At 38.9% G+C, this 21,050-nt stretch overlaps 1 protein-coding gene across 3 annotated transcripts in view; it reads right to left on the minus strand.

The window, feature by feature from the left end:
• Positions 1-20,668, minus strand: part of TENM1 (teneurin transmembrane protein 1) — a 570,000-nt gene extending 549,332 nt beyond the window's left edge. For all 3 annotated transcript variants that reach the window (XM_068532554.1, XM_068532553.1, XM_068532552.1), the window contains exon 1: positions 20,452-20,668. In XM_068532554.1, coding sequence (XP_068388655.1) covers positions 20,452-20,668 — 217 coding nt within the window. The remainder of the gene's footprint in view (positions 1-20,451) is intronic.
• Between the last annotated feature and the right edge of the window lie 382 nt (positions 20,669-21,050).

The raw sequence follows: 21,050 nt of genomic DNA on the forward strand, positions 1-21,050 counted from the left end.
GATCTGAAGTGAAAACCATTCTCTGGTGTTCCACAGCAACTTAATTGGAGGTCTTACAATTACAATCACTATGACAGAGCCAAAAAGTTTGTTAAGCCTGTTTCTACTACTGCTCATCCATATAGTTAAGCTACAGAGCAAATACATAAGAATTTACGATCCTCAATGAACTCAGACCAGCTGGTGTGGACATAGCATGTGTCCTTATTCCCATACATAATGTTCCGCTTCATTCATTTTCATATTATTTCCAGTGACACAATTTCCTAGATCCTAAGAATGGGCAGGAAGTCACTCTCTGAAAATGGCTGTAATTGGCATTCTGTGAGTGGAAGGCACCTGTGAAAGGATTTGACAATTGGGAATAATATTTGTGTCCCAGCAGCTTTCAGAATGATTTATGTATGCAATCTCAGTTGATCCTCTGTACCACAGTAAGCAAATATCATCTTTATTTTACATAAGAGGAAACAAAACCTTGTAAAAGTTATCTTATTAAAAGAAAAAATATGTTTTGAGAACTTACCTATGTAGCAAAGTCTACAAGAGTAAAAAAGACAGTCCCTGCCCTCAAGAAGTTTACAGTTTAGTTGGAGACACAAACAAGTTAAGAGTCAGTTACAATTAAGAGTGATTGGTGCTTTGGTAGGAATATGTACTGAGTGCTGTAGGAGCACATAGGAAGGGCATCTAGCTGAGATTGCACAGGACCAAGAGAGGCTTTCCAGAGCAGGCAGTGTCTAGATGGAGACTTGCAGGCTAAGAAGGACCCAGCCAGGTGATGAGAGGGGAAGAGCAGGTTTATAACAATGCTTCAGCCACAAATGAAAGCTGGTGCAAGTGAACCTGGGGCTATACCAACATTTGGAATCAACAGGAAGAATTTTACCAGTTCCAAAAACAATAAAGAAATAAGGGACCATGCCAGTAGGGTTGGTAAAGTGGTATAGCTAGATGGCATGCACCACAAAGGAGCAGGATTTTTGTTTTATTGAGGTTTGTTGGTTTCTAACATAAGGGTTTTAGTGCTGCAGCGGGAACTGAGGTTTGTGGAGTGTGAGAGAGTGAAGAGTAGCTCCAAGAAAGTGGCTGATGGAGAAATAGTAGCCTCAGAGGAGAGTCATGCCTGAGGCAGGATGGAAGGTATGAGGAATTGCCTGAGAGAGTTGCAGGGGAAGGGGTGCCCAAGGCTTCATTCATTCAATTCAATGCCTTCATTCTTTGAGGAAATAGTTACTAAGCACTTATTCTGTAATGACACTGTGCTAGGCTATTAAGTAAATCACTGTTAGTTCAGTAGTCTTTCTCTTATACCATCCTGAATAATTTATCAACAAATACATCAAAACCAAGGTATCCAACTTTTTAATTCAATTTATAAATATTTGTTCAATCCCTGGCTCACTATGTGCAAAATGTTGCACTATAAAAAATGCCCAGTTACTGGTTAATAATGTCTGGTTTTAATCCATAATCTCCAAGGATGGGACAAGGGGAAAGGGGCTTAAAGTTCTACCTGTGGAATTCTGGTAAAATACGCTCAGCAATAAACATTGTCAAACACTAGAAAATGGTACAAATCCCTTGATGCCTTCAAAATCAATAATCAACAAATACTTATTGAATGCTTCCTCTGGAAAACAGTGATTACTGCGTTGAACTCTGGTGAGACTTAGGGTATAAAGAATGAATAATTAGAACTGCTACACTTACATAGGGAAGGAAAAATCAACACACCCCACTATCACCAAAGCTTGGTGATACAAGTGAAATAGAACCAAATTTCACAAAACTCGTAGAGGGGGAGGTTTTGTGTGTTCCTGCCTGAAGGCATGTTCTCTGAAGGTCCTTGGCAGCCTTGTGATTCAATTTTAAGTGCTTTGAACTTTGGTTCAGAACCTGAGTAATAAAAACTGCTTAATTGGGTTCCTTTTTACAGCTTCTATTTTTTTAAGCTTTATTTTAGCAGAAGTTCAAGTGTTTGACCAAGAGAATGATTCATGAGAGTTTGTTTAGTTTGTTGAAGTTTGTTGAAAAGGTAACTTTCTGATGGCACTCTTGTTGAGTCTGGACATCACATAAGATTACAAATCCAGGACAACAGCCCTCCACAGTGTTCTTAGGAAGGCAGAACCCTAAAAACGTGGGCTCCAAACTTTTCCTGAAACGTACATGTCAACCCTACAATATTTAAGTATGTGCAAATAAGAATTGCAAATAGACCTTTTAGATCATCTTACTAGTACAGTATAACCACGATTAAAAGTCTAAATAATAGGGAGTCTCATTTAATTGGAATTATCTCCCTTTCCACTCATCACTGGCAGCTGGCATTGATAAGAATGAGATAATTATGAACAATACAAAGCCACCTCCGAGCTTTGTTTCTATATTTCTACACTGAGGTCATTCTTCATTGGCTTCTACATCTATAGCCTAGTACAATAAAACTGGAAGTAACTGATCAGGATAACCCCCTCCTCATACACAGAAAGTCACTTAAACCAATCCCACATCCAAATCCAACTCTACAAACTAAGGCATGGGAAAAAGAAGACTCACACATTTTAGAAAACTTTTTGTCAATGAATTTTACGCTAACTGTTGTTAACTGCAAAAGGTTTTGAACTTATATTTCAATTTTATCTAAACTTGTTATTTATGGTATGGCAAAGACTACAAACCATTCAGACAAAGCATCATACACTAAAACTATCAAATGCTCTTCTATGAAAAGTAAAAAAGATATATAGCAATCAAGGTGGCCAAAATTCAAATTTGAGCCTCTTACAAATTTAATTTACCAGAAGAGAATACTAAGTGCGACACATTTAATGAATTCATTTGTTCAATAAATATTCATCAAACACCTATTATGTGCCAAATACTGTTCTAGGCTCTAAAGTTAATTCCAAAAGCATGGTGGCAGAAAGATGGCATAGCCAGCCCAATTGTAAGTCAAATAGATCAGACAGGTTGCATAGCCCATTGACCATATATACTGGCCCTGCCAACCACAGTGTGGCTTGGAAACAGCATGCTGACTGATGGACTTGGCAGTGTGTTATAGTTAGGATGTAGCAGAAATCAGCTTTATTGCCATCTATATAAGAGGTAGTTTGAGAGGAACAATTGAGAAACACATAGCTTGCCAGCCACTAACACTTGCTGAGCGTACTTGGAGCTTAGGGCATTTGGAGTGGGAAACTATGGGAAAAACAGGAGGCATGTATCCATGTTCGAATTTTAGATGCTACTTCATATAGCTTCTCTTCTGTTTTGCCTCTCCATTATTATATACAAGTATGCCTTGCTTAAGAAAATGCAATCAATAGGAAAAAAATCAGAGAGCCGTTCCATTAAAAATTAATCTACCTCACTGTTTCTTTAAGTTACATATATAAATTATATAAATATAAAACTATAAATTATGTTACATACATATAAATGATGATCACAAAATATATGTGTATTTATACATAGAAAATGTACAATAAAATTCTGCATTTCCTTTGACTCTCTCATTTTTCTTTTTTTTTTTTGTTTTTTTTTTTAAACATCTTTATTGAAGTATAATTGCCTTACAATGGCGTGTTAGCTTCTGCTTTATAACAAAGTGAATCAGTTATACATATACAATATGTTCCCATTTCTCTTCCCTCTTGCATCTCCCTCCCTCCCACCCTCCCCATCCCACCCCTCTAGGTGGTCCCAAAGCACTGAGCTGATCTCCCTGGGCTATGCGGCTGCTTCCCACTAGTTATCTATTTTACATTTGGTAGTGTATATATGTCCATGACACTCTCTTACCCTGTCACATCTCACCCCACCCCCTCCCCATATCCTCAAGTCCATTCTCTAGTAGGTCTGTGTCTTTATTTCTCTCATTTTTCAATACCACAGATTACCTTTTTTCCAATTAGTGAAGGTGGTTTTGGACCATATTTATTGCTTAATTTCAGACACATTAGCATTCGGCCTACTTGTATGTCAATGTGATAATTTTTTAAAGTGTTCTTGAAACTCTAGACTTGAACCGTTAATGAGGAGACATAATTGGACTTTAGTAGTGAAGCCTTGTAAATGTCTTGGTTGAAGGTAGAGAAATGAATCTTACCTTAAACCTTTAAATTCTATGAAAGGTTTGGGCGTGTCCTTATTAATTTCATTTTTTTTTTTTTGCCTTTGAGCTCATTTCTAACTTCTTCTTACATGACATAAAAGACACAAATGGTCATTTGCCCAAACAGTTAAAGACTCAAGAGTAATAAAATTAAATACTTCATGTGTTACAGGAATGACTGGCACCAAAATAGCACTGCATATGGTTCAGTTTATACTGACGGGACAGCAGAATCCTCAGCTTTTAGTATAAAGGCTTCAAATGAGAATATTTCCAAGGTTCCAGAAGATTCAAGATTTATCTTCTGTCACCTCTAGACCCTTTCAGAATTATAATGAGAAAGAAAAGTGCTGAAGATAATAAATAGAACTTATTTGTATATGAAGCTAGTTCTGCATCACAGATGACCAAAAAAGCAGAATAACAGTTTTCTGACAGGGCGATTTCCTGACAGGACATGTTGGCATACCTCACAGTCATTCCTTTGCAGATATTTAAAACTGTTTTTTACTGTTCACAGAAATATAAAGCTACATTTTCAAATGCCAATTCTGAAATCTTGTTCAAACCGTTGTATTAAAAGAGAATCAACATGTAACATGGATATGGTCTCAATGAACTCTATGAATCCTTCAAGATGCCACAGCTTCCCTGTTATGTATTGAAACAAATCCATGCCCCTTCACTTCACTTTTTAGGTTTAGCAACTGCTTTCTTCTATATTTCACCAACCTCCCTTTTTCATCAATCTTCAATAGTCTCTCTGCTCCAGCCATGTTATCTATCATGTTTGCCATTCAAATGATCTGACTTACCCTTGTCCGGCCTTTGTGTTAACCATATAATAAATGGGCCCTAAAGAGTTAAAAGGAAAAGAACAAAGCTTTTTTCTCCCAGTCTTCACAACCCCAGGGTATATATCCCCTTTGAGCCTTCCCTGTAGCTGAAGCAGTTCAAAAAGAGGAACCAGATTATGCACCTAAAAAGAGGACAGTTGCTTTGTTTCCCAGGGCATAGTCACTTCTGTGACACTCAGCCAGGGAGCCAGTCTTTTCCTTCTGAAATCATGTAGATCCTCAAAGGAAAATACATAATTCCACTGAGTAAAGAGTTATTTAAGAAGAAAACACCATAATTATTCTCCATACTGTGGTATAGGTTTTAATCTAGATTGAGAAAGAAGCATTAAAGGGTTAAAGTATTAAGCAAAGTGGGCTCAGGGATAGGCAGTTGAATGGATGAGTGTGCAGAGATGAGATATTTTCAGACTGAGAGCAAAAGGTCATGTAGCCTCAGAAGCAGCAAGGCTGAAGAATTGGGAAACTGACCGAGCTATTCCTGGAGAAAGAGTGTCCATCAACAAGAGAGATGGTCAAAGGTAAAACCACACTGTGTAATATGTCTATAATTAGTGGTAACTGTGTATTGTTTTATAAAGTTAGTTTAAGAATCTATATAGAGAATTACTTCCATGAAATTTAGCCCCACTAGATGAGCCTCCCATTTGATAATGACTTGGTATCTAGGAAGCGACGAATTGTGACTGACTGTGGCTACCTATACTCGTGGCTAAATGATGAAGAGCAAAGGGGAGTTTTACAGAAATGAGGACTTCCTGAAGGTTGCATGAAGGTACAACTTCTATAGTGCATCACTGTAAATATCCTTCCTCCAATTTTCCACCTATTTGGTTCTCTTCCCTTCTCCAAAGTCGGCTTCCAAACTTACCTGTGCAATATATATTTTTGTACACATCAGCCTAACTTAAAATCATCTGTATGTAGGGGTGTGTTATATAAATGTCTATATAAGGAAATATTGTCTCCCTTGTCGGAAACAAAATGCAGACCATCTGTGGATTTAGCACTGGGTAGAAAACTTCCTAGCTGATGATGAACATAATAAATCAAGGTGACTGAATGCCAAGGGAAGGTGAAATTCAGGGGCTGAGCCTTCCACCCCCAACAGCCTCTCCTTGTAGCTTCTACTTTTAGTACTAGATCGTGGAAGATCTAAGTTGCATTAACTCAGGGAACATGAAATTCCCTTAGCAGAGAATCTTAACCCATGGTCCATGGATGTAGAATGACTTCAAGCTTCCTGAAACCCTTGAAATACATGGCAGATATTGTGTGTGTGTGCATTTTTTTCTGCAAAGAAGATACAGAGCTTTGATTAGACTCTCAAAGCATTTAGTAGTGCGCCCCCCTCTACCCCCTGCTGTGAAGAACCACTTCTCTGGGCATTGGGACGTGCTGAAGGATTTTCAGAAGAATGGTGTGATCTGATTTGTGTTTTTACAAAGATCACCGGTAACAATATGGAGGAGAGTCTGGAGTTCCCTTTTCATTAGAAGAAACTTTAACACATAAAGTAAACACCCTATCTCCTTTAAATCTGTTACAAAGTGGCATCCCCCAAAATAAAGAATTTCCAACTTCAGTTTGGCACTCAATACTCTTTGGAAACCATTTTTTCAAATGAGAACAAATATTTAAAGCATGGAGCACAGCGTGGACATCAGGTACTAGGGCTGCACCTAACAGTGTAGAGGAAAGAACATCAGTCATGAATTTACTTTTTGGCTCTGCTATTTACTCAAGCTATGTACTTCTATAAAATAGGGGTCATGACGATTATCGCTACATCATAGGGTTATGACAAGGACTAAATACAAGCGATATGTGAACCCACTCAGCAGACTACTTGACACATAGTGGTCAGTAATATTTATTGTCATTAATATTCCCACATCTCCATCTTCCGTCCTGCCTCACCTGAGCTGCAGATATGTATGTACACTCCATCTTGGCCAGGTCAAAAAACTCCCTCATTACTCATCTGCAGCTCTTGACTTGATGCACACTTTCAGCAGACAACCTTCCCCTCCTTTATCCAAGACTCGAACTTCAACACTTGCCACTCCGTTTTGGAATTTACTTCCTGCCTCAGAGGAAGCAATGAACCCTTTCAAAGCCTTTCCTTCCACCTGAGATTCCGAAACATTCTCCAGTAGAGCCTTATTCCAGTCATTATATTCAGTTGTACTCACCCTTCAAATCCTTGGATTTGGCGTCTTTCTCTAAGATTATTGAAACTGTTTACTCTAAGGCAGTGGATCCTCGTCTGGATGCACATTGGAATTCCCTGAGGAGATTTTTTTAATGCCTGGGTCCCACCACTGAAAATTCTGATTTAATCGGTCTGAGGAGCAGTGTTGGCCCTGGGATTTGTAAAACTCCCTAGGTAATTTTAATGTCCAACCAAGGTAGAGAATCTCTGGTCTAAAGTCAGAAATGACCTTCTAATTGCCTGTTTTATTGCTTTTTCTCAATTTTCATTCTATTTGTTGAAGTGTTTGACTATTTAGTCACATCTTCCCACTGGAAAGCCTCTTCCCTTAGCTTATGCGATACCTCTTCCCCTTGATTCTTCTCTGACATCTCAAGACCAACTCTTTTCTTCTGCCCACTACTTTAAATTCAGATGTTTCTCAGGGTATTATATTTGGCTCTCTTTATTTCTGACTGTACATATTCTCACTGGATGATTTTTTCTACTCTCACTACTTCAGGAACCATCTATTTCTAGATGATTACACACACACACACACACACACACACACACACACACAGTGACACCATTTCCTTGAACTTAAGATCTGAATTTGGAGCTATCTCTGCATGCAGCAGTTGGATCTAATGTCAGACTGCCTGGGTTCCAATCCCAGTCCTATCACTTACTACCTCTGTAATATTGGGCAAGTTATTTAGCATCTCTGTGCCTCACTTTACTCATCTTTACAATGGGGATAATAATGATTCCCAACCTCATAGCATATGGCGAAGATTAAATAACATAATCCATCTAAAGTGCCTTACTCAATGCCTAGTGCTTAATGAATGTTAGATATTTCACTTATAATCATTGTTATCATTCCCCAAAGAGAGAACATGTTTCTAGCTTCTAGACTCTCATAGTACTTTACCTACACCACTATTGCAACATCAATCATACTGCAGCACTGTAGCTGGTTTATACCTGCCTTCCTAAACGTACTCTGAATTCTTTGAGGGCAAAGATTGCTTCTTATTCATCTATATCTTCAGAGTTTAACACAGAACTTGGCACAGATAAGCAGACCACAGATAGGAAATAGGTTTCATCTCTCTTGCTAACTCTAATTGACTGACAATGTTTGCATGGAATGCTGTGTTGATAAGGATGTGAGGCTGCAGTTGGGCTCAGCAAGAAAGAGCACCACTGTTTGATCAGGGATGTCTGCCATGGGACAGGTAGAGAGAGCAGTGGCACAAGTGCCGTTGATATTCCATACCAGTTTCAGATGCTATATAAATAATTGTTTATTAAGTTTTCATAAACAAATTATACTGGCTGAAAGACATGAGCAAATTGGAGGTGTTGCTAAATAACTTTTCTCTTAGAGTTTAATTTTTTGGGCAATCATTATAGATTTTTATGCTAGAAACTTGTGACAACTAGAAGCATAACATGCTTACGGCAGAAAATTCATCACAGGTGATCAAACGCTGTTGAAATTTTCATTTCATAGGCCTTGCTACATTATATTACACCTGCCATCTGTGATATTTACCACGTAAATACAGATTCTGAGGTTGAGTTCTTTCAAGATTTTTGTAGGAACTGTTATCCAAACTGTTTAGACATAGGCCAACAAGAGTTTATACTACTGCTAAGTGCTTGAAATAAGAGTCAAGAAATGTGCTTTTCAAATCTGGGCTTCTGTCTACACCTTGAACCCACAAGCAGCAATACTGTTTGAGCAGCTTCTGCTGTGGGATGAAGTGGCTTATTAGCCAGGGGCAATTAAGAGGAAAATAATAGTCACTTGTGCCCATTTAGTTCAAGATGAACTGCATTCACCTAACAAAGTACCTGGAACAGTTGACACTAGATGAATGTTTGATGCATAAATGAGTAACTGAAAAAATGGATGGATGGATAGATGGATGACAGATAAGCTTTGCTCCCATGTAATCTTGGTAAATACAGATTGGCAGTTTTAGTTTTTTTCCACCAGATGGCGATAATGTGAGATTTAGGTTTAGGTTGTAATACAGAAAGCAGAAAACAACCAAACAAAAACCATATTAGGAGAAAGAGAAGCCACAAAACAGAGGTTAAGAAGGGAGAAATGAAATGTCTGTGTCAGCTGCAGTATCTCAGGAGTCTACGATCTTCTGGGATTTGTAATAGGTCCTCCCTATACCTTTTTTTTATGCATGGGTGACTTTCATTCATAATTACTTTTCAGTAAAATGGCTATATTCAAAACTAATCTTACCTGTTATAAAAATTATAGGGCAATTCTCATAACTAAAATTATTATCTTGATTTATATATCCATTTTTTTTTCATTTGTTTTATACTAATTTCTTAGTTAACTGATGCCTCCCTTGGAAGTAAGGCTGCTTGGGAACAGTTGCCAGCCCGTGTGCCTCCAGGAAATGTACCCCTGCTATTACCTACCAAAAATCATATAAAGTAAGCTTGCCTAAGGCTCGTTCATCCTATTAGCAAAGAATTGTGAATAATATTAGATTAGTGTCCATCTCTTAATTCGAAAGCTTTTGGAAAATAAGAAAACCAGTTTTAAAATCCAGCACTCTGTGTACGTGGCAGAGGGGGGGTTCTGTTTTCTCAGCAAATAAAGATAAGAATATGAAGATACTTTCAAATGGGATCAAGTATTTCCTCTTATTAATATTTCCCCCCAACAAGCCCTGAATTGAATGACACTGTAACTTCCCTAAAAAGTGGAAAACAACAAACAGACTCAGGAATATTTCATTATAAATTACATAGCATATCATCTACCCTTTACTAAAGAAAAATCAGAACAGAAAACCTTTTTAAACCTCCTTGTAAACCCTTGGTCATCGGAACACAAAGAGGCTGACAAGGCTTTTAGGGAAGGAAATGAAGGGAAACTAACAATTACTGAGTCCCTAAAAACTTTCACACTTATGATCACAATTACTCCATATCACAACCTCATGATGTACATATGAGAGTCACAGACTTGATCTCCAAACTCAACTCTTACTACTTCTTAGCTGCAGAAACTGGCAAAGTATTTCTCTCCAAGCTTCAGTTACCTCATTGGTAAACTGGAGATAACCTCTCATATCTCATAAGGCATGCATGAGGAGTAAATTTAAGCATCTAGCAGAGTCCTGGAACAGAGCAGGTACTATTCAAGTTTTTTTTTAAATTATTATTACTACTTTTATTTTTATTATTGTGATTATGGTATTGATGATGATGATGATGAAGTCAACTTTGCAGTGAACTTTACAGGCTCAGAGGGCTGAAGTAACTTGCTTAAGGCTGCACAGCTGGTGAGCTTAAAAGGCATCTAGCACAGTGTCTGGCACTATAGCAGATGCCCAATCAACACTATGTTACCTTTCTTCCTTCCTATCTTAAAACTCAATGATTTTCTGAGAATTTTATTCCTTAAAAATAATGTCAGGCTCACCTTTAGCTAGGCTGATGCAAGATGTTACCATATATTTGTGAAAATCAACAACATTTTTTTTAACACATAGGTAGCAATATATGAACTAGAATAACAAAGAGGTTTCCAGACTTCACAGAAAAGATGATCACGGGGCCCACCATGTTGCTTAATGTAGGTTAATTCATTTCTTCCCCAAAGAGGCACATATTTTCCCTCCTAGGTATCTCTAAAGATCATGAAGTCAGTGGCAAGAAGACCCTAAGTTTCTAGACCTTCACCTCCTGGATCTTTATACTTTACATAACTCAATATAGCAAAGGATGGTGCGAGTTAAAAATTTAAATAGGTTGAAAACATGTTTATTTCAGTTCATGGATGATAGAATCAGGTTTTTGTCCTTGACTTTTTTCAGGTCTCACTCTACACATTCTCCCTGGGTAATCTCATCCATCCCCAGGCATCTCCTACTATAAGAAACCTGTGAATTCAAATCTACTTATATCAACAGTCCAGATCTTTCCTGAACTCTAGGCACACATTAACAACTGCTTGACAGGAAAATCCACCTGGATGTCACCCAAGCAACTTAAACTTAACATGTTCAGAAAGAAACTCATTCTCTTCCCTTCCAAACCCACTCCTATTTTACTTCTCTTGGTAAATGGATCACCATCCTCCCAGTTTTCCAACCTTGAAATTTAGAGTCATCCTTGACTCTGTTATCTCTTTCAACCTCGACAAGTAATCAATTACTAAGTCTTATCAATTCTACCACACTAATACCTCTTGAATATGTTTCTTCACCTCTACTGATACAGCCAGAGCTTAGACATTCATCACCATTCTTAGCCTGGGCTAATTCAGTGTCTTCACAGATTGTCTCCCTGCACCCAATTTTCCCCAGTTGCAATCAATCTTCTATACTGCTGCTTACACATCTACAATTCGCTTCTACAATTCTCATCCTAAAAATTATAATTCATCGTGAAGTTCTCTATCACTTAAAAGCTTTTTTAAAAAAAAAAGTTTAAAGAAAAAAAGGAACTCCTAAATTGGGCATGCAAGACTTTTTGTCATCTGGCGCCAATGCACCTCACGCTTTTCATACTGAAATTTTCATCATGCTAGGCCTTTTCACAGTTTTATGCTTTTGCACCTGCTAATCTACCCTCTTGGAATGTCCTTTTCCTAGTAAACTCTTATTCAAATATGAAGACCTTGATCAAATATCACCTTTCTATGGACCCTGACTCACCCATGTACTTCCATAGCACTTTATCTGTAAAAGTACTTACTACATTTAATTGTAATGATTTGTTGGATGCCTATTTTCTCCACCACATTATGAGTTTCCTACAAGCAGAAACTATCATGGTCATCTCTATCCCCAGCATCTGACTTGAGGCCTGACACACAGCAAGTGCTAAATAAAAACTGAATGAGTAGAGAGCACTTCAAGATGGCAGAGGAGTAAGACGTGGAGATCACCTTCCTCCCCACAAATACATCAAAAATACTTCTACATGTGGAACAACTCCTACAGAACACCTACTGAACGCTGGCAGAAGACCTCAAACTTCCCAAAAGGCAAGAAACTCCCCATGTACCTGGGTAGGGCAAAAGAAAAAAGAAAAAACAGAGACAAAAGAATAGGGACGGGACTGCACCTCTGGGAGGGAGTTGTGAAGGAGGAAAAGTTTCCACACACTAGGAAGCCCCTTCACTGGCGGAGATGGGGGGTGGGCAGGGGGGAAGCTTCAGAGCCACGGAGGAGAGCGCAGCCACAGGGGTGCGGAGGGCAAAGCGGAGAGATTCCTGCACAGAGGAGCGGTGCCGACCAGCACTCACCGGCCCGAGAGGCTTGTCTGCTCACCCGCCGGGGCAGGCGGGGGCTGGGAGCTGAGGCTCGGGTTTCGGAGATCAGATCCCAGGGAGAGGTCTGGGGTTGGCTGTGTGAACACAGCCTGAAGGGGGCTAGTGCGCCACAGCTAGCTGGGAGGGAGTCCGGGAAAAAGTCTGGACCTGCCTAAGAGGCAAGAGACCATTGTTTCAGGGTGCACGAGGAGAGGGGATTCAGAGCACCACCTAAACAAGATCCAGAGATGGGCGCAAGCCGCGGCTATCAGCACGGGCAACAGAGACGGGCATGAAACGCTAAGGCTGCTGCTGCTGTCACCAAGAAGCCTGTGTGCAAGCCCAGGTCACTATCCACACCTCCCCTCCCGGGAGCCTGTGCAGCCCGCCACTGCCAGGGTCCCGTGATCCAGGGACAACTTCCCTGGGAGAACACACGGTGCGCCTCAGGCTGGTGCAATGTCCCACTGGCCTCTGCCGCCGCAGGCTTGCCCCGCATTCCATACCCCTCCCTCCCCCGAGCCTGAGTGAGTCAGAGCCCCTGAATCAGCCACTCCTTTAACCCCCTCCTGGCTGGGCGAAGAACAGACCCCAGAGGGCAACTTACATGCAGAGGCGGGGCCAAATCCAAAGTTGAACCCCAGGAGCTGTGTGAACAAAGAAGAGAAAGGGAAATCTCTCCCAGCAGCCTCAGGAGCAGCGGATTAAATCTCCACAATCAACTTGATGCACCCTGCATCTGTGGAATACCTGAATAGACAACGAATCATCCCAAAATTGAGGCGGTGGATTTTGGGAGCAACTGTAGACATGGGGTTAGCTGTATGCGACTGACTAGTTTCTGATTTTTTTGTCTATCTTAGTATAGTTTTTAGCACTTGTTATCATTGGTGGATTTGATTATTCATTTAGTTGCTCTCTTCTCTTTTTTTTTATTACTTTTTAAACTTTTTTTAAGTTTTAATAATTTTTTTAATTTTAATTATTTTATTTTATTTTTTTCTTTCTTTCTTCTTTTTTTCTCCCTTTTCTTCTGAGCCATGTGGCTGACACGGTCTTGGTGCTCCACCCAGGTGCCAGGCCTAAGCCTCTGAGGTGGGAGAGCTGAGTTCAGGACACTGGAGCACGAGAGACCTCCTGGCCCCACGTAATATCAGTCAGCGAGAGCTCTCCCAAAGATCTCTGTCTCAACGCTAAGACCCAGCTCCACTCAACGACCAACAAGCACCAGTGCTGGACACCCCATGCCAAACAACTAGCAAGATAGGAACACAACCCCACCCATTAGCAGCGAGGCTGCCTAAAATCATACTAAGGTCACAGACACCTCAAAACACACCACCGGAAGCGGTCCTGCCCACCAGAAAGACAAGATCCAGCCTCATCCACCAGAACACAGGCACAAGTGCCCTCTACCAGGAAGGCTACACAACTCACTGAACCAAACTTACCACTGGGGGCAGACATCAAAAACTATGGGAACTACGAAACTGCAGCCTGTGAAAAGGAGACCCCCAAACACAGTAAGTTAAGCAAAATGAGAAGACAGAGAAATACACAGCAGATGAAGGAGCAAAATAAAAACCCACCAGACCAAACAAATGAAGAAGAAACAGGCAGTCTACCTGAAAAAGAATTCAGAGTAATGACAGTAAAGATATCAAAATCTTGGAAATAGAATGGAGAAAATACAAGAAACGTTTAACAAGGACCTAGAAGAACTAAAGAGCAAACAAACAATGATGAACAACACAATAAACGAAATTAAAAATTCTCTAGAAGGAATCAATAGCAGAATAACTAAGGCAGAAGAACGGATAAATGACCTGGAAGATAAAATAGTGGAAATAACTACCACAGAACAGAAAAAGGAACAAAGAACGAAAAGAACTGAGGACTATCTCAGAGACCTCTGAGACAACATTAAACGCACCAACATTCGAATTGTAGGGGTCCCAGAAGAAGAGGAGAAAAAGAAAGGGACTGAGAAAATATTGGAAGAGATTATAGTTGAAAACTCCCCTAATATGGGAAAGGAAACAGTCAATCAAGTCCAGGAAGTGCAGAGAGTCCCATACAGGATAAATCCAAGGAGAAACATGCCAAGACAAATATTAATCAAACTATCAAAAATTAAATACAAAGAAAAAATATTAAAAGCAGCAAGGGAAAAACAACAAATAACATACAAGGGAATCCCCATAGGGTTAACAGCTGATCTTTCAGCAGAAACTCTGCAAGCCAGAAGGGAGTGTCAGGATATATTTAAAGTGATGAAAGGGAAAAACCTACAACTAAGATTACTCTACCCAGCAAGGATCTCATTCAGATTTGATGGAGAAATTAAAACCATTACAGACAAGCAAAAGCTAAGAGAATTCAGCACCACCAAACCACCTTTACAGCAAATGCTAAACGAATTTCTCTAGGCAGGAAACACAAGAGAAGGAAAAGACCTACAAAAACAAACTCAAAACAATTAAGACAATGGTAATAGGAACATACATGTCGATAACTACCTTAAATGTAAATGGATTAAATGCTCCAACCAAAAGACATAGACTGGCTGAATTGATACAGAAACAACACCCATATATATGCTGTCTACAAGAGACCCACTTCAGACCTAGGGACATATACAGACTGAAAGTGAGGGGATGGAAAAAGATATTCCATGCAAATGGAAATCAAAAGAAAGCTGGAGTAGCAATTCTCATATCAGACAAAATAGACTTTAAAATAAAGACTATTACAAGAGACAAAGAAGGACACTACATAATGATCAAGGGACCAATCCAAGAAGAAGGTATAACAATTGTAAATATTTTTGCACCCAACATAGGAGCACCTCAATACATAAGACAAATGCTTACAGCCATAAAAGGGGAAATCGATAGTAACACAATCATAGTAGGGGACTTTAACACCGCACTTTCACCAATGGACAGATCATCCAAAATGAAAATAAATAAGGAAAGACAAGATTTAAATGATACATTAAACAAGTTGGACGTAATTGAGATTTATAGGACATTCCATCCACAAACAACAGAATACACTTTCTTCTCAAGTGCTCACGGAACACTCTCCAGGATACATCATATCTTGGGTCACAAATCAAGCCTTGGTAAATTTAAGAAAATTGAAATCATATCAAGTATCTTTTCCAACCACAAGGTTATGAGACTAGATGACAATTACAGGAAAAAAACTGTAAAAAATAAAAACACATGGAGGCTAAACAATATGCTACTAAATAACCAAGAGATCAATGAAGAAATCAAAGAGGAAATCAAAAAATACCTAGAAACAAATGACAATGAAAACACAATGACCCAAAACCTATGGGATGCAGCAAAAGCAGTTCTAAGAGGGAAGTTTTTAGGAATACAATCCTACCTCAAGAAACAAGAAAATCTCAAATAAACAACCTAACCTTACACCTAAAGCAATTAGAGAAAGAAGAACAAAAAAACCCCAAAGTTCACAGAAGGAAAGAAATCATAAAGATCAGATCAGAAATAAATGAAAAAGAAATGAAGGAAACAATAGCAAAGATCAATAAAACTAAAAGCTATTTCCTTGAGAACACGATAAACCACTAGCCAGACTCATCAAGAAAAAAAGGGAGAAGACTCAAATCAACAGAATTAGAAATGAAAACGGAGAAGTAACAACTGACACTGCAGAAATACAAAGGATCATGAGGGATTAGTACAAGTAACTATATGCCAATATAATGGACAACCTGGAAGAAATGGACAAATTCTTAGAAAAGTACAGCCTTCCAAGACTGGACCAGGAAGAAATAGAAAATATAAACAGACCAATGACAAGCACTGAAATTGAAACTGCGATTTAAAATCTTCCAACAAACAAAAGCCCAGGACCAGATGGCTTCACAGGCGAATTCTATCAAACATTTAGAGAAGAGCTAACACCTATCCTTCCCAAACTCTTCCAAAATATAGCAGAGGGAGGAACACTCCCAAACTCATTCTACGAGGCCACCAACACCGTGATACCAAAACCAGACAAAGATGTCACCAAAAAAGAAAACTAGAGGCAAATATCACTGATGAAAATAGATGCAAAAATCCTCAACAAACTACTAGCAAACAGAAGCCAACAGCACACTAAAAGGATCATACACCATGATCAAGTGGGGTTTATCTCAGGAATGCAAGGATTCTTCAATATATCCAAATCAATCAATGTGATAAACTATATTACCAAAAGGAAGGACAAAAATCATATGATCATCTCAATACATGCAGAAAAAGCTTTCAACAAAATTCAACACCCATTTATGATAAAAACCCTCCAGAAAGTAGGCATAGAGGGAACTCACCTCAACATAATAAAGGCCATATATGACAAACCCACAGCCAACATCATTCTCAATGGTGAAAAACTGAAACCATTTCCACTAAGATCAGGAATAAGACAAGGTTGTCCACTCTGACCACTATTATTCAACATAGTTTTGGAAGTTTTAGCCACAGCAATCAGAGAAGAAAAAGAAATAAAAGGAATCCAAATCAGAAAAGAAGAAGTAAAACTGTCACTGTTGGAGAAAGAAATGAAAGGAATCCAAATCAGAAAAGAAGAAGTAAAGTTGTCACTGTTTGCAGATGACATGATATTATACATAGAGAATCCTAAAGATGCTACCAGAAAGCTAGTAGAGCTAATCAATGAATTTGGTGAAGTCGCAGGATACAGAATTAATGCACAGAAATCTCTTGCATTCCTATACACTAATGAAGAAAAATCTGAAAGAGAAATTAAGGAAATACTCCCATTTTCAACTGTAACAAAAAGAATAAAATACCTAGGAATAAACCTACCTAAGGAGACAAAAGACCTGTATGCAGAAAACTATAAGACACTGATCAAAGAAATTAAAAATGATACCAACAGATGGAGAGATATACTATGTTCTAGGATTGGAAGAATCAATATTGTGAAAATGACTATACTACCCAAAGCAATCTACAGATTCAGTGCAATCCCTATCAAACTACCAATGGCATTTTTCACAGAACTAGAAGAAAAAATTTCACAATTGGTATGGAAACACAAAAGACCCCAAATAGCCAAAGCAATCTTGAGAAAGAAAAACGGAGCTGGAGGAATCAGGCTCCTTGATGTCAGACTATACTACAAAGCTACAGTAATCAAGACAGTATGGTACGGGCACAAAAACAGAAATAGAGATCAATGGAACAGGATAGAAAGCCCAGAGATAAACCCATGCACTTATGGTCATATTACCTTTGATAAAGGAGGCAAGAATATACAATGAGGAAAAGACAGCCTCTTCAATATGTGGTGCTGGGAAAACTGGACAGCTACATGTAAAAGAATGAAATTAGAACACTCCCTAACACCGTACACAAAAACAAACTCAAAATGGATTAAAGACCTAAATGTAAGGCCAGACACTATCAAACTCTTAGAGGAAAACATAGGCAGAACACTCTATGACATAAATCACAGCAAGATCCTTTTTGACCCACCTCCTAGAGAAATGGAAGTAAAAACTAAAATAAACAAATGGGACCTAATGAAACTTAAAAGCTTTTACACAGCAGAGGAAACCATAAACAAGATGAAAAGACAACCCCCAGAATGGGAGAAAATATTTGCAAATGAAGCAACTGACAAAGGATTAATCTCCAAAATTTACAAACAGCTCATGCAGCTCAATATCAAAAAAACAAACAACCCAATCCAAAAATGGGCAGAAGACCTAAATAGACATTTCTCCAAAGAAGATACACAGATTGCCAACAGACACATGAAAAGATGCTCAACATCATTAATCATTAGAGAAATGCAAATCAAAAGTACAATGAGGTATCACCTCACACCACTCAGAATGGCCATCATTGAAATATCTATAAACAATAAATGCTGGAGAGGGTGTGGAGAAAAGGGAACCCTCTTGCCGTGTTGGTGGGAATGTAAATTGATACAGCCACTATGGAGAACAGTGTGGAGGTTCCTTTAAAAAGTAAAAATAGAACTACCATACGACCCAGCAATCCCACTACTGGGCATATACCCTGAGAAAACCATAATTCAAAAAGAGTCATGTATCACAATGTTCATTGCAACCTTATTTACAATAGCCAGGACATGGAAGCAACCTAAGTGTCCAGCAACAGATGAATGGATAAAGAAGATGTGGCACAGGGCTTCCTTGGTGGCGCAGTGGTTGAGAATCTGCCTGCCAATGCAGGGGACACGGGTTCGAGCCCTAGTCTGGGAAGATCCCACGTGCCACGGAGCAGCTGGCCCTGTGAGCCACAATTACTGAGCCTGCGCGTCTGGAGCCTGTGCTCTGCAACAAGAGAGGCTGCGATAGTGAGAGGCCCGTGCACCACGATGAAGAGTGGCCCCCGCTTGCCACAACTAGAGAAAGCCCTCACACAGAAACGAAGACCCAACACAGCCATAAATAAATAAATAAATACTTTAAAAAAATAAATTAAAAAATAAAAAAAAGAAGATGTGGCACATACGTACAATGGAATATTACTCAGCCATAAAAAGAAACGAAATTGAATTATCTGTAGTGAGGTGGATGGACCTAGAGTCTGTCATACAGAGTGAAGTAAGTCAGAAAGAGAAAAACGAATACCATATGCTAACACATATATATGGAATCTAAAAAAAAAAAAAATGGTTCTGAAGAACCTAGGGGCAGGACAGGAATAAAGACGCAGATGTAGAGAATGGACTTGAGGACACGGTGAGGGGGAAGGATAAGCTGGGACAAAGTGAGAGTGTGGCATGGACATATATACACTACCAAATGTAAAATAGATAGCTAGTGGGAAGCAGCCGCATAGCACAGGGAGATCAGCTCGGTGCTTTGTGTCCATCTAGAGGGGTGAGATAGGGAGGGTGGGAGGGAGACACAAGAGGGAGGAGAAATGGGGATATACGTATACATATAGCTGATTCACTTTGTTATACAGCAGCAACTAACACAACATTGTAAAGCAATTATATTCCAATAAAGATGTTAAAAAATAAACTTATTGAGTAATAATAGGTTATTAAAAGGAAATTAGGATGACATCTTTAAAGACAAACTTATCTCGTCGCAAAATTCATTTTGATCACAATGCAGAGAGACAAAATCCGAGGCTGGCTAGCTCTTTATACTGACTTAATATAAAATTGCTTATACTTTTAGAACAAACTGTCACCAGAAATACATTCTTATTTAAATTCACAACATTATTAAGTCAACTACTCTACACTCCAATTCCATAATCCACAACTCACAATTGTAAGTTCATATTCTGTAAAGACAAACGTATAGAGAAATATTTGAATGGTAACTACACATTTCTTAAAGCATAATAGAACACCCCCAGAAAAATTCCCATAAGAAGACATTTTCCAATTTCCAGTTACGCAGAAGAATAAAATTACTCATAACAAAGTTTCAGTCTTTAGCTGAATAAATAGGGAAGATTAAAACGAATTACTTGAACCTTCCCTTAGGACTGTGTTGCACAAGGTTGCAGCATTCTGTGGACAAACTTTCTGGACCTCTGCTTGGTAGTCCCCACTAACCTTTTTAAAGCTCTTTTAGATGCCAAATATTTATTTGAGACTTTTGTCCCATATAGGCAATGGCTTGAAAAGCACTTAGCTGTTTACTTTTCATCTTACTATAAATTATTTATCCTTCAGTCTGTAAATGGCTATTTGTAGGATTAGACAAATTTTGAATGCTCTGATAAGAGGATTGTTGCATCCAAATTCATGCACAATCCGACAACCTCAGCTGGATTGGCATATGAAACAGATTCTCTAAGCATATGTAAGTAGCGCGAATTATTAACCAGTTAACGTCAGCAAATTTGTTTTTGAAACTTAAGTTTATGCATACAAGCATTCCCTAATGAGAAATAATATTAGCTATAAAAATCCAATAAAAACATACCTTGAGTAGATTTCTCTACTTCTTTCCTCTTCCTACTCTGGCTATTGTAATTCATCCTCAGCTCTTGGTTATACTCATGCAGAGTTTCTCTGGAGTTGTATGTCTGTCTTGGTTTTCTTCCATCTTCACTCTCATCGGAAGAACTAGTATAAGCTAGGTCCATTTCATGCTTGACTTTTGACAGAGGCTGATAGGGTTTGCAGTCTGTTTGCTCCATCTCTGATTAAGCAAGCTCAGTTTCATGAAAAAAGGAACTCCTTTAATGTAAGCAGTCCTGAAAGAAAGAGGGAAAAACACAAGCCGTCTTAGATTTGCCCTTTTGCGAGAAAATGCATCTGGCCGATTCACAATTGGTCCTGATAATACTGTCAAAGGAGGGGAGCAAAAAACAAACTAGATGACATGAAGCTAGCCGGAGGCAATAATAACACTGCGTTACACGCATACCTTGTCAAGCAGTTAGGATTAAGTTGGAGGTAGCAGTATTAGAAAATACAAGGTGAAAGAGAGTCAGCCTTCAAAAATATTTGTATTGGAAGGCAAATAAAGGACAGCATTGTTCTATGGTGTGTGCATGTTTTTAATGTTAAAGTCTGTGG

The sequence above is a fragment of the Eschrichtius robustus genome, chromosome X (assembly GCF_028021215.1).
Source record: "Eschrichtius robustus isolate mEscRob2 chromosome X, mEscRob2.pri, whole genome shotgun sequence".
Lineage (NCBI taxonomy): Eukaryota > Metazoa > Chordata > Mammalia > Artiodactyla > Eschrichtiidae > Eschrichtius > Eschrichtius robustus.